The following is a 14530-nucleotide window of genomic DNA, read 5'->3' on the forward strand; positions in this document are numbered from 1 at the left end:
GTCTCTGAGCTGTCAGCACAGAGCCCAACATGGGGCTCGAACTCACGAACCACGAGATAATGACCTGAGCTGAAGTTGGAGGCTCAACTGACTGAGCCACCCAAGTATCCCAACAATATAAACTTTAGAATCAGTTTGGTGGTATCCAAATTGGATTTTGACTGGGATTGCACCGAATCTATAGATCAAGTTGGGAAGAACTGAAATTTTGACAATATTGAGTCTTCCTATTCATGAATATACAATATTTCTCCATTTATATAGATCTTCCAGGATTTCTTTACTGAATTTTGCTTTTTTCACTTGAGAGTTTATCTTGGAGATCACTTAAAAATTTTTTTTAAATATTTATTTATTTATCTGTTCACCCAGCATGGGGCTTGAAGTCATGACCCTGAGATGAAGAGTTGCATGCTCTTTCCCCTGAGCCACTCAGGGGCCCCTCCTGGAGATCACTTTATTTTTGTTTAATTTTTATTAAAAATTTTTTTTAAAATATTCATTTTGAGAGAGAGCGAGCGAGCAAGCATATGAGCAGGGGGAAGAACAGAGAGAGGAGAGAGAATCCGAAGCAGTGGCTCAGGGCTTGATTCCATGAGTTGTGAGATCATGACCTAAGCTGAAATATATAGTCGGATGCTTAATTGATTGAACCACCCAGGCACCCCAGAATCACTTTATATTATCACATACCTTATCTTTTTAAACAGGTGAATAATATTTTGTTGTGTATTATACAAAATTTTACATAGCCTTTCTTCTGTTGATGGATGTTTAGGTTGTTTCCATTTTTTTTCTACCACAAATAGTGCTTATTATTTATCTTTTATCATTTATCTTTGTGTTCAAGTGTGGGCAGATCTTTGTATAAATTCCTAGGAATAAAGTTGGTCAAAAGTATGTACATTTTTTTTTTCCTTTTTTTGAGAAGGGGAGAGAGAGAGAGAGAATGAGCAGGAGTTGGGGGGAGGCGGGGTAGAAGGAGAATGAGAATCTCAAGTAGACTCCATGCCCAATGCAGAGCTCAATGCAGGGCTTCATCTCACAACCATGCAATCAAGACCTGAGCCAAAATTGAGAGTGAGTTGCTTAACCAGCTGAGCCACCCAGGTGCCCCAAAAGTATGTACATTTTTTATTTTGATAACTTGCCAATTTTCCCTTCAAATAAGTATAGTTTACACTCCCAAAACAGTACATGGGAGTATTCATTTTCCATAGCTTTACCGATACAGCAGTTACTGAATCTTATAATTTTTATCAATTGGATTAGAGAAAGATATATCTTACTGTAGCGTTTTTTAAAAATTTTTATTATTATTATTATTTTAGTTTTGAGACACAGAGAGAGAGACAGAGCATGAGTGGAGGAGGGGCAGAGCAAGAGAGGGAGACACAGAATCCAAAGCAGGCTCCAGGCTCTGAGCTGTCAGCACAGAGCCCAATGCAGGGCTCGAACTCACAGACCACGAGATCATGACCTGAGCTGAAGTCGGACACTTAGCCAACTGAGCCACCCAGGTACCCCCTCACTGTAGTGTTTATATTTCTTCTGAATGTGAGATAGGGCTGCTTTTTATCTGTTTAAAAGTCTTCGTAATATAAACTATCTTTTAAAAACTGGTTATGTCGGGGGCGCCTGGGTAGCTCAGTTGGTTAAGTGTCCAACTCTTAATCTTAGCTCAGGTCATGACAGTTTGTGGGATGGAGCCCCTAGCCCCTGCTTGGGATTCTCTCTCTGTCTCTGCCCCCTCCCCCTGCTTGCACTCACTTGCTCAAAATAAATAAGTAAACTTAAAAGAAAAACTGATTAATGGGAAAATGTTGGAATTATGAATGACTCACAACACCTTAAGATAAGTAAATGTAAATGGTAAAATATTTAAGATTTTTTATATTCCTTAAAAAACAAGATGATCTTGGTATTCAATTATTCTAATTAATAAACCATTTATCATAATGTCCTTATATAAGTATTTGAAACAATTTTAGAATTATAGTTACTTTTCATCTGGACTACTACATGGCTTCTCATGTGATTTAAATATAAGCTATTTAATATTATTAATAAAATGTGATAATGTTTATATATATCCTAAAGTTGGGTTACGATACTAAGGTGAAAATTTATAGGTGATACCACTTAACTATTCTTTTTTCTTTGGCTGCAACTTTATTTAAAAATTTTTTTAGAAAAGGTATGTATTTCTCCATGAAAAAGCAACTTATTCTTGTTGTTTCAGACCTGTAGATATCTGGGCTTTAGGTTGTATGATCATTGAGATGGCCACTGGAAATCCCTATCTTCCTAGCAGCTCTGATTTGGATTTACTTCATAAAATTGTTTTAAAAGTAGGTAGGTACTACTGAAATATACTGTTAAATGCCTGAAATAGATATTGCCAGATCACGTCTGCTTGATATTCAGATTCAGTTTTTTCTTTATAAGAACAGGGAAGCATAGGGGCGCCTGGGTGGCGCAGTCGGTTAGGCGTCCGACTTCAGCCAGGTCACGATCTCGCGGTCCGTGAGTTCGAGCCCCGCGTCGGGCTCTGGGCTGATGGCTCGGAGCCTGGGGCCTGTTTCCGATTCTGTGTCTCCCTCTCTCTCTGCCCCTCCCCCGTTCATGCTCTGTCTCTCTCTGTCCCAAAAATAAACAAACGTTGAAAAAAAAAATTTAAAAAATAAAAAATAAAAAAAAAGAACAGGGAAGCATATTGTTTTGGTAGATGGCAGCAAGTGGAAGCCTTGGGCTGATAAAGAAAGTAGAAAATTCTCTGTTTTTGTAAATAATATTTTCTTTGCTAGGATGTAAGTAGCTAAGACATTTGCTAATGATTGATAGTAAGAAAAATAGTACAGTAGGAAACTACTTCAAATTGTCTGAAAGTTGTTCTAAAGTTTTGGCTTCTACAAATATTTGCATCTCTGAAAGAGGACTTTTAAATAATAGAGTTGATTTAGATGTCTTTTAAAGTAGTTGGAGATAGAAAGTTACTGAGAATTTTTTTTTTTTTAGCCACAATAAATAACCAGGTACCTAAATAACTTATTCAAAAATACATTTGCTGAGGGGTGCCTGGGTGGCTCAGTTGGTTAAGCGTCCGGCTTCAGCTCAGGTCATGATCTCACAATTTGTGAGTTCAAGCCCTTTGGTGGGCTCTGTGCCTGATGGCTCAGAACTTGGAGCCTGCTTCAGATTCTGTGTCTTTCTCTCTCTCTGTCCTTCCCCTGCTTGCACTCTGTCTCTGCCTCTCTCTCAAAAATAAATAAACATTAAATTTTTATTAAATTAAAAAAGTAATTAAAAATACACTTGATGAGAGCTGAATTATGATGATCTGCCTTGACTATCCAAACATTTTGATGGTTAGCCTTGCTCATGGAGTTTCAATGATTTGTTTTTTTATATATTTCTGAATGAGGAGTTTGAGGAGCCCCTTTTGTGGTAGAGAGGCTATACATAAACATGTAATTACAGATCATGAAGAAGATACTGTGAGCAACCATAAAAATCATGAAATCTGGATAAATATTAATTAAAGATTTAGTTCAGAGTCTTAGAGCATCATACTTTTTTGGGTCATCTTTAAAGTTCTCGTTATTAGATTAATGTTAGAAAAAAACCCTAGAGATGATAGGATTACTTTTGTCCTTTTACAGATAAGGAAACTGAAGCATAGAAAGGAAAGAGATTTGCCCAAGTGCACAGCCCTAGTTATAGCAAAATTGGCGCTAGAACTTAGCTTTCTCCACTGCTGTTTATGGTTCTTTCCATTCTACTACTACTCCATAGCCTTGTTTCTTCTTTGCAATATTGCTATTTCTAAATAATTTAGGTATTTTAGCTGTTTTGAGTAAGGCTTTGCTGACGAACACTTGTTAGTTAAGCTATTTAGATGCCCATATGGAAATATGTAAAAGTTTGCGCTTTTCTTGATAGCATCATATATTATGTCTTATAATTTGGGAAATGAAAACGAACCTGGTGGTTTTAAATTTTCTACTGCTTACCTGCTATCAACAGATTACTGGGGAAACTTATGAACTTTTACGCTGTATTCAGATAGTGCTTTCTTCAACCTTAAAAAATTAACATAATTGTTATTCTCCCTTTTTAGTAATTTAATGCAAGTCACATAGCAATTTATTTTGATTTTAGATTAATTTCCTTGCTTTCTTATACTCATATTTTTTTTTCTTTCCAGGCAATTTGACACCTCATTTACAGAATATCTTTTCCAAGAGTCCCATTTTTGCTGGGGTGGTCCTTCCTCAAGTTCAACACCCCAAAAATGCAAGAAAAAAATACCCAAAGCTAAATGGATTGTTGGCAGATATAGTTCATGTAGGTTAAGAATTAAGGACATATTTTGGGGAAATTTGCATAAATTATAATACAGTTTTAGGATATTACTTTAATGAAATTCCAAAAGGATTCGTAATGTTAACTGTTAACAGTCACTATATTCCTCTGTCTTTATGTCTTTAGTCCAGAGAAATTAAGATTCATAGACTATAAAACTGAAAGCTCCCTAGGATAATCCTATCCATTATTTTTAGTTTATCCCAATTTTAATGATAATTAGGGATAAACTGGAAAAATTCAAAGGACTTGCAGTGTTTATCACCACCTTTTAACAGCCAGTCTACCCAAGTTAGGGATCTGTTCCTTGTACACTGGTATCGTAAGATATCTACAAGGCATTGGCAGCTGCAGTTTTAATTTTATAAATTCACCCTGAATTTGAAGAAAACAAAAACATTATACTGTATAGCACTTTCTAATTATTTTAAAATTTAAATTTTATTTTAAACTCGGTAATAAATATGCCAATATACTCAGTACAAAATTCAAAAAGTTAGAGAATTTACTGTGGAAAGTTAAATCTGCTTCTGTTTATTTTTTCTATCCAGCCAATTTCCTTTCCCAGGTCAAATGAGGTATCTTATTTCTGATGTATAGCCCTTTAAAAAAAGTGGTTACCTAAATTTCAAAGCAAATATGGTGTAGTGTTTATCAGAAGGGGCTCTGGAATCACATAGACTAAAACTCAGCTGTGTCACTAATTAGCTCTGTAACCTTGGGAAAGTCACTTAATCTCTGTGCCCCAGTTTACTGGGCTATAAAACAGCTTTAACAGTCTTCATTTTCTGGGGCTGCAGAATTAAATGAGGTAATGGTGAAAATGTTCTGAGCACAGGGCCTTTGATAAACTATCAACAAATGTTAATATTAATTGTTGCTTTTGCTATTTAGGTAAACTTACTAACCGTATGATATGTAACATCTAAAGACTATTTTTAAAGGAAAAAATGATTTCATTGGTATCTGGAGAGAACTAGAATTTCGTAAGAATCAGATTTATTTACTACCTTTTCAATTGAATTTATTTTATATATCATAGTTTTAATTCTACAAAGAATACGTAATGATTATAGAAAAAGTAGAAAATACATGATAAACAAAAAGGAGAAGTTAAGGTTTTCCCACAATCTGGAAAAATTACTGTTGATATTTTGATTTACATACTTCTAGGCTTTTGTCAACCAAATACATGCATAGAAATTTATGCTTTTTAAAAGATGTCATACTTCACACAGTGTTGTGTGACCTGTTTGTTATGTAACCATCTCAGTAAATATGGAACTATATCATAATTTTCAATGGTTACATGGTATTCCACTGTATGACTATAATATAGTTTGTTTAACTGATCCTACAATTTTGAACATTTGTTTTCAGGTTTTCTCTGTCACTATTGGTAAAGATGCTTTAGTGAATGTCTTTTATTGAATTAATTAATTAATTAATTAATTTTGAAATCTTTATTTATTTTGAGAGCAAGAAAGTATGAGCAGGGGAGAGGCAGAGAGAGGGAGAGAAAGAAACCCAAGCGGGCTTCCCACCATCAGCACAGAGCCCAGTGTGGGGCTGGATTCCCCTGAAACCATGAGATCATAATTTGAGCCAAAATTAACAGTCAGATGCTCATGTGACTAAGCCACCCAGGCAGCCTAGTGAACATCTTTTAAATATGTCTTTTTGAACTTATTTTATTATTTTTTAGGATAAATTCCTAGAATTATGATTAGCGGGCCACAGGGTTTACACTTTTTCAGAATTAAAAAAAAAGATTTTTTTTAATGTTTATTTTTGAGGGAGAGACTCAGTCAGAGACAGAGCATGAGTGGGGGGGGTGGGGGGGGGACAGAGAGAGAAGGAGACACAGAATCCAAAGCAGGCTCCAGGCTCTGAGCTGTCAGCACAGAGCCTGATGTAGGGCTCGAATCCATGAAACGTGAGATCATGACCCGAGCTGAGATCGGCTGCTTAACCGACTGAGCCACCCAAGCGCCCCATTTTTCAGAAGTTTTGATATATTGTTCTATATTTTCCCCCAGAAAGGTTTTACTGATTTATACTCAAGTACTCCCAAGCAGCATTGGATATAAATTCCCACTCTCAATCTAACATTGGATATTACAGTTTTTAAAATATTTGCCTATTTTTTATTGTTTAAAAAATGTTTATTTATTATTTTAAGAGAGAGAGAGCATGAGCAGGGGAGGAGCAAAGAGAGAGGGAGAGAGAATCTTAAGCAGGTTCCATACCCAGTGTGGAGCCTGACATGGGGCTCGATCCCACAACCCTGGGATCATGACCTGAGCCAAAATCAAGAGTCTGATGCTCGACTGACTGCGACACCCACATTCTCCTATTTGCCTATTTTTCAAAAGTAACGCCTATACTCAATGTGGCGCTCAAACTCATAACCTCAAGATCAGGGGTCACATACTCCACTGACTGAGCCAGCTAGGCATTACAAAATATTTGCCGATTTAATAAGTTTAAAATAGCATCTTTTTTTTAGTTGCAGTTATATGATTACAGGAAAGGTTGAATATATTACCTTTATTATTAATATAATAAAATATAAATTGGCCATAATAATGAAAAATTATTAGTATATAATATATAATATAAATCTATAGAAATAATATAAACAATGGGGCGCCTGGGTGGCGCAGTCGGTTAAGCGTCCGACTTCAGCCAGGTCACGATCTCGCGGTCCGTGAGTTCGAGCCCCGCGTCGGGCTCTGAGCTGATGGCTCAGAGCCTGGAGCCTGTTTCCGATTCTGTGTCTCCCTCTCTCTCTGCCCCTCCCCCGTTCATGCTCTGTCTCTCTCTGTCCCAAAAATAAATAAAAACGTTGGAAAAAAAAAAAAAAGAAATAATATAAACAATATTTAAGAATGATTAAACTGTCAATTAGACTATCTTTTTTCATATAGATTTGTGAAGTAATAAGCATATTAGTCTTTATCATATATGTTGTAAATATTTTTCTTCAACTTGAATAATCCTGTGACTTGGTTTGCCACATTTATCATAGACAAAATACTTATACATGCTTGGGTCTGTTTCTATTTCATTGATTTCTTTCTTTAGTCTAGTGTAAGTACCAGTTTAATTGATTATTGTAACTTTATTTTTGTTTTTAATTACTCCTTCCCACTTTTATTTTATTTTAGGTTTTATTTTTAAGTAATCTCTATACTCAACATATGACTTTAACTCAGAACCCTGAGATCAAGAGTAACATGCTCCACTGACTGAGCCAGTCAGGTGCCCCGACTATTGCAACTTTAAAATACATCTTAATATTTGGGCAAAGCATGTATCATTTCCTAGATTTAAATTTTGTAAGCAACTTTATTGTGACATAATTTATATACAGTAAACTACACATACTTAAAATTTGCAATTTGATGAGTTTTGATAGGTGTATACACCTATGAAACCACCACCACAATCAAGATATCTAACATTTCCATCACCCTACAAAATGTCCTTTTGTCCTTTTACAATCTATCTTTCCCATCATTTCAGTTCCCAGACAACCTCTGAGTTGCTTTCTGTCACTGTAGATTAGTTCACATTTTCTAGAATAAATGTACATGGAATTACATAGTATGTACTCTTCAACTCAGCATTATGGTTTAGAGATTCATTCATGGCTTTGTGTGTATCAGTAGTTGATTCCTTTTTATTGCTGAGTAGTAGTCCATTGTATGGATCTGTAGCAATTATTAATCTATTCCCTTGTTTTGGGTTGTTTCCTATTTTTGGCTGTAATAAAATTGCTATGAACATTCATGTATATGTCTTTGTGTAGATGTATAGTTTTATTCTCTTGAGTAAATATCTAAGACTGAAATGGTGGGTGGGTTTAAGGTATGTGTATGTTTGATTTTTAATGAAACTGCCAGTCTGTTTCTCAAAGTATCATATTTTACATTTTCCAAACTAGGGCATAGATTTAAATTTTCTGGTTATATTATTCAGAGAAGGACTAATTTAGTCTACCTCTAATAGGCTATGACTTGGGAAGACTTTTTAACATTTTTCTTAATAAATTTTATTGACAGATTACTGTTACACTCTAAAATAAGTATATATTTTTAACTAGTTGCAGTTTTAAGGGTATGGGTATTCCCGCATCATAAAGTGGATAATGAATTCAGTTTTGCTTTGTGACCCAATATATTTTTATTACAGTAAAAAATGCATAATATGAAATCTACCCTCTTACCAAATTTCAAAATGTATAGTATAGCTATACATTAGCTATATTCTTATTGTTGTATAGCAGATCTTTACAACTTTTTTTTGTGAGTCACTTTAAACATACATATTTGGACATAAATGAAAAGGTAATATTATATTCAATTACCTTCGTTTTTCTGGATTTTAATTACACTTTTATTTATTAGATCTTAGACAAATTGATTTCTCTGGGCCTCAGTCTCTTTATCTGTGCAATGGGAGTAATAATATATACCTTGTAGGGTTGTTGCTGGGATCAAATAATAGGAAAAAGCTAGGTGGAGTGTTGTGTGGCACACAGTAAACATCAATAAAAGTTACCAATTATTATTATTCTTTGCCTTTTTTAAAAGGAAGAATGAAAATTATGATGCAAATGAATTTTATTCAAATTCTATCATTAATATTTTGGTAAAAATATCTTCTATTTACAACCATATAAAGATTTCTTATGTTCGACTTATTTTTAAATGATTAATTTTTAAAAAATATTTATTTATATTTGAGAGAGATACACAGAGAGAGAGACAGAGTATGAGCAGGGGAGGGGCAGTGAGAGAGGGAGACACAGAATTTGAAGTAGGCTCCAGGCTCTGAGCTGTCAGCACAGAGCCCAGTGAGGGACTCGAGCCCATGAGCCATGAGATCATGACCTGAGCGAAGCTGGATGCTTAACCCACTGAGCTACCCAGGCTCCTTTCAACTTATTTTTAAAACTATTACTTCTATCACCTGTTTTTGTTTTGTGGGTTTTTTTTTTAAATCTCTATTCAGTTGAAATATTCTCAAAATAGGGTAAGAGAAAAGAGCTGTTCTTATAATGGATTATTGAAAGATTTGAGTGCTTGAAGGTTTGTGAAGTCGTATTATAGGAAGAGCACTGGATTAGGATTCAGACAATGAGTTAAAATCCTCATATGGTAAATCACTAATTATGCTTCTAGTACTGTAAAAGGGAAATAATAATCCATGAACTTTTCACCTTATGGTGCTGATAAGAGGATCAAAAAGAACAAATTAATTTCTGCTAATTGCAGCTGAAACAAACCGACTTCTGTTTTGGCTAGAATCATAGGACGTTTAACCTGTAATAATGCTTTACAAGTACAAATTTCTTAGGGAAATAAATGGTCAGAACTCACTGTCAGAAATTTCTAAGGTCTAATTCCATCTTCTTAAGAATCTTTTTAGCTCTGGGTAATTAGTTAACTTCTACATAGGTCAATTTAATTTTTACCTTATAGAGCCCTGTTAGAAACTTATTAATGTTAGAATCTTTTTTTTTTTTTCATTTTCTAGGCTTGTTTACAAATTGATCCTGCTGAGAGGACATCGTCAACTGATCTTTTGCATCATGAGTATTTTACTAGAGATGGATTTATAGAAAAGTAAGCATGTCGAGTGATTATGGACTTTATAGTGTTTTATATTAGGAAGTTTTAGTAGCATGAGAATTGCTGCATAGGTTAATGTTACACACACAGAAAATTCAATTTAACAAAAACTTTACTGAGTTCCTCGCTATTGACTAGGTATATGGTAGGCTCACAGGTGTTACGATGAAAATTGTAATAAAAATAATTGTAGTTAACATTCATTACAGTTACTATGTCCTAGGCAGTATGCTAAGCTCTTTACACACATTTTCAATGGCAATTATAGGCCAGAAGATAGTAAATAAACAATCAGTACTGTTTAACTTTATTCCCATTTGGACCTCTGACTCAGAATGGTCTGGTTTTTCCTCTTCTGACAGCTTCTCTGATCTATATGTTATAGTTGGCATTTATTTCCCGAATGATTTTTTTCCCTCTGCTTTATTTATTCTCTATTGCAGTCCCTGTTGTCATATTCTCCCTACCAAAATGGAAATTTCTGGAACGTAGGGACCATGCCTCTAGTCCTTCTGTGTCCAACATTGTATATGTAACATATAATGACAGTGTATATTTATAAATCAGCTGTATTTCTTTAAAAGAAAACCCACTGTTTTCTATTTGGGCTTTGAAAGAAGAATTTTTTCTTTAATTGCAGAGTCATTCAGTTGGTCTTTGGATGTGAGGTCAGAAAATATGGACATCATTTGAAAATGTGATGAATTTAAGATTAGGCATGGAAAGTTCCAGGAACTGCCATTGAAGATATACTATAATAGAAAAAAGCAAAGAAGAGAGAATCCTTTAGAGTACTTAGAACTTGAAGCATTTTAAGAATTTTAATATAAAATAAAAAATGTAAAGAAGGTATATTGAAAATCCATTGATGAAAAAAGTGCCAGTTATTGAATTAAAAAGTTGCTTTATATCACTTCTCCATAGACCAAGTTGATTTCTCCTGGATACTTAGATACTAGGATTTTAGCATGATGGGGTGAAAGTTCTTGAATTCCAATGATCGAATTCTCAGAAAATGTTTGGAGAAGACCTTTTCCTTTGATAAGTGACCTCTCCCTTTCACAGAGCCTTCTGCAATGCAAAGGAGTTTTGGCAGGAGTATGACATTTTCTTATTCAGCCAAATGAATCACACTGTTTATTTTCTTCATCTCTTCACACTCCCCTTTACTAGACATGTGCCCTGCCCAGCCCTGTCAAGATTGGGTTGAACTAGGGAAGAATTTACTCATGGAATGGTATTTTAAAGTTTCCACAAACTAGGGGACACCTGGCTGGCTCAGTTGGTGGAGGATGTGACTTTTGAACTTGGGGGGTGAGTTCAAACCCAATTGTGTGTAGAGCCACTTAAAAAAATAAATAAAATAAAATTTCTCCAAAGTGATAATAATAGCTGCTTCAGGGAGGGGAACTGTGCAACTCAGGGGCAGGGTAGGAAGGAGACTTTTCAATACAGCCTTTTACGTTTTGAGCCATGTGAATGGTTTTCTATTAAAAAATAAGTAACATAAAAAAATCAAACTAAAACCAAAATCATCCCCCTTCAACATTGATGTATTCTGTTACATTTTGTACTAAAAATATTTCTCCAGACTAAGATTTCAGAAACTAATTAGTTCATCTTTTAAGTACTGTTACTTTGAAGAAACACAAAAAGGACAAAATGGTTTGGGTTTTCCTTGGAAAGAATAATACATTTATGAAAATTAAAAAAATAATTTTATTGAGTAAAGTTTTCTAAAAGTTTTATATAGTAAATTCCCATGCCAAAATTTTTGGAAGATTTATCTTTACCAGGAAGCCATTTGTATTAAATAAATATTGTACCATCTCTTGGCACACATGCATTTTTAATAACTTATTTATGCTGTAGTTAGCACGTAAATTAATTGATTAACTGGTACATTAAAGATAAAATACTTTATATAAATAAAAGATTACTGGTTGATAATTGCTTGTTTTATCAGATTTATACCAGAATTGAGAGCTAAATTACTACAAGAAGCAAAAGTCAATTCCTTCATAAAGCCAAAAGAGAATTCTAAAGAAAATGAACTTATGAAAGATGAAAGGAAAACAACTTCTACCAATACACTGTTAAGTACTCCAATTTTGGGAAAGGTAAAGACTATTCTCTTTCTGGCCAATATAACTGTATTATAAGTAGCACTCTAATGATAAAAATAACTGTTCTTCTGACTCAGATTTTGGATGTTTGGATATTTCCTATTCCAGGAAATGGAAAAAGAGAAAAGGCCCAAGGAGATCAAAGTCAGAGTTGTTAAAGTCAAAGGAGGAAAAGGAGATATCTTAGAATCAAAAAAGACAGAGTGTGAAGGTGGACATTGTCAACAGGATGCAATTGAAAATGTTCATACTATATCTCAAGACACAAAATCTATAATCAGTGAACTACCAAACCCTGTCAATCCCAGCACTAACTCTAATGGAATGAAAAATGATCCACATGCTGGAGGTAGTATGATGATGCCACCTATCAATCTAACTAGCGGTAATTTGGTGGCTTCAAATCCCAAGTCAAATCTTTCCCACTCCAAGGTGAGTTGTGACAGAAAAAGGCAGAAGGAAATGAACCTAAGTGATACAACATTCCTATATAAAGGTGTTTCAAGGAATCAAGTTCATAGTGTCTGTATATAAACTGAATTTGAGGATATATTGAAATTATAATAATAGGACATTACTGAGTGTTTCTTAAGAATGCCATAGGAGAAATTAACTTTTCTTACCTATATAGATGTCTAATTTTCCACTTATGCCTTTGGGAAAAACCTCACTTTTAAAAACAAGAGCCTCAGGATAATTTCTTCCCATTTGAAGAAGAAAAAGGTGATATGACCTAGGTTCTGGGACTGATGTGCCTTGGTATAACAAAGTAAGCATTTTTTTCTGTATCATAGCAGATTTTCTAAATGGAGGAGAATAGTTGAAAATAATCGTTTATAGTCAAATAGCCTTTGAAGATCAAGTATTTGGGGAGGAAAACAACATATTGGGCCAGTTGTAGATTTAGCTACTGATACAGATTGAAAGACTGGTACCATGAGTCTGGTTAATCAAGGGCAGTGTGATGTATATAGCAAGGGTCTATTTAGTAAGGCATCAGAGATAGTTTTAAATTTAGGGAGAGGCACCTGGGTGGCTCAGTTGATTGGGTGTCCAACTCTTGATTTCGGCTCAGGTCATGATCTCAGTGTCATGGGATGGAGCCCTGCACCAATCTCCACACTGAGTGTGGAGCCTGCTTAGGATTCTCTGTCTATCTGTCTGTCTGTCTGTCTCCTCCTCTGTCCTCTCCCATGCTCCTGTTCTTTCTTTCTCTCTAAAATAAAATAATAAAAAAAACCTTTAAATTTAGGGACACTACCATGAATCTGGGTTAGGAAGGAGACTACATTCAGCATCCCAAGCCCATACTAACAGACTGGTTTGAGCTATAAGTTGTAAAGCTCAATGGCTGCAGCAGTGGGCCAGTGGACGTTTCTGTGTCAGTCCAAAGGTACAACAGTCTACAGACAGCAAGAGCCCATTTGTTCTTGAGAGGACCCCAAAACCCTAGTTGCAATAACCATGGTTGTAAGCCAGCCTTGGAAACCAAGCTCAGAAATTCAGAAACCAGTAGTTAAGAGATCCAGATTTAGAACAAATACAAGAAACCAAGTAGGCCAGCTGGAGTGAGCCCACAACATGGTTGTTACCACTGATGTTAGCCATGAGCAAGTTGTTCTCTGCTCTGTTTTCACCAACTTCTATCAATTGGCATTTACACAATGTGATTGCATTTTGTCACTCAGTGTTCAAACTGTAGACTGCCATGATATCACTTCATTACTGAAGCTAAAACAGAAGTGCTTATGGGGAGTTCTAATAACTTTGCCTTCATTTTTAAATAATAGGTTGACTGAAAGAGTGAAAAAGAGACATACTTCTTCACAATCTATTGTACAGGTTATGTCTAATAGCAGGCAAGAGGATTAGGTACCACTCAAGTAAGGCAAGAACCTAGTCATTAAAATATGGCCTCTTTTAAACTTTATCCTTGACTCCCTCCCCATTCAATCCTTTTTTCTATATTTAGGGCTCCAACATTTTAAAAAATGTGCTTTTAGCTTTTTTTTTTTCCCCTCCTGAGATGAAAATAGGCCATCATTTCCTTAGTGCTTTCAGTTTTCGTTAATTTCTTATAATTTGATTTCTGTATTTAATGTGTGACTTGCACAAAAAAAGTTAAGATTTTCACCCTTAAAAGTCACCAGACTTGGGGTGCCTGGCTAGCTCAGTCAGAAGAGCATGTGACTCTTGATCCTCTGGTTCATACGTTCGAGCCCTACGTAGTGTGTAGAGATTAGTTTAAAAAAAAATAGAATCTTAAAAAAAAAGGCACAAGACTTTTTGGTCTTTTACTGCCCCCAAAGTGTTTTTAATATCTTATTTATAGATTAAAGGCAATTACCAAACAGACACATCAAACTTTTCACTAGAAAAATATAATCAGTGGGGCACCTG

The 14530-nt window shown here is 35.0% G+C and overlaps 1 protein-coding gene across 6 annotated transcripts in view; it reads left to right on the forward strand.

The window, feature by feature from the left end:
- The window catches only part of CDKL3 (cyclin dependent kinase like 3), a 103826-nt gene that overhangs the window by 27557 nt on the left and 61739 nt on the right, over window positions 1-14530 (forward strand). For 5 of the 6 annotated variants that reach the window (XR_015250158.1, XR_015250160.1, XR_015250161.1 and 2 more), the window contains exons 5-9: window positions 2243-2355; window positions 4208-4347; window positions 9910-9998; window positions 11971-12124; window positions 12239-12562. Coding sequence is in view for 1 of the 6 variants with exons in the window: in XM_086703985.1 (XP_086560111.1) it covers window positions 2243-2355; window positions 4208-4347; window positions 9910-9998; window positions 11971-12124; window positions 12239-12562 (820 nt within the window). In the remaining 5 variants the exon portion in view is untranslated. The remainder of the gene's footprint in view (window positions 1-2242; window positions 2356-4207; window positions 4348-9909; window positions 9999-11970; window positions 12125-12238; window positions 12563-14530) is intronic. The other variant, XR_015250162.1, reaches the window with a different exon arrangement.

This window comes from Puma concolor, chromosome A1 (assembly GCF_028749965.1).
Source record: "Puma concolor isolate L17-30 chromosome A1, mPumCon1.1.hap2, whole genome shotgun sequence".
NCBI lineage: Eukaryota > Metazoa > Chordata > Mammalia > Carnivora > Felidae > Puma > Puma concolor.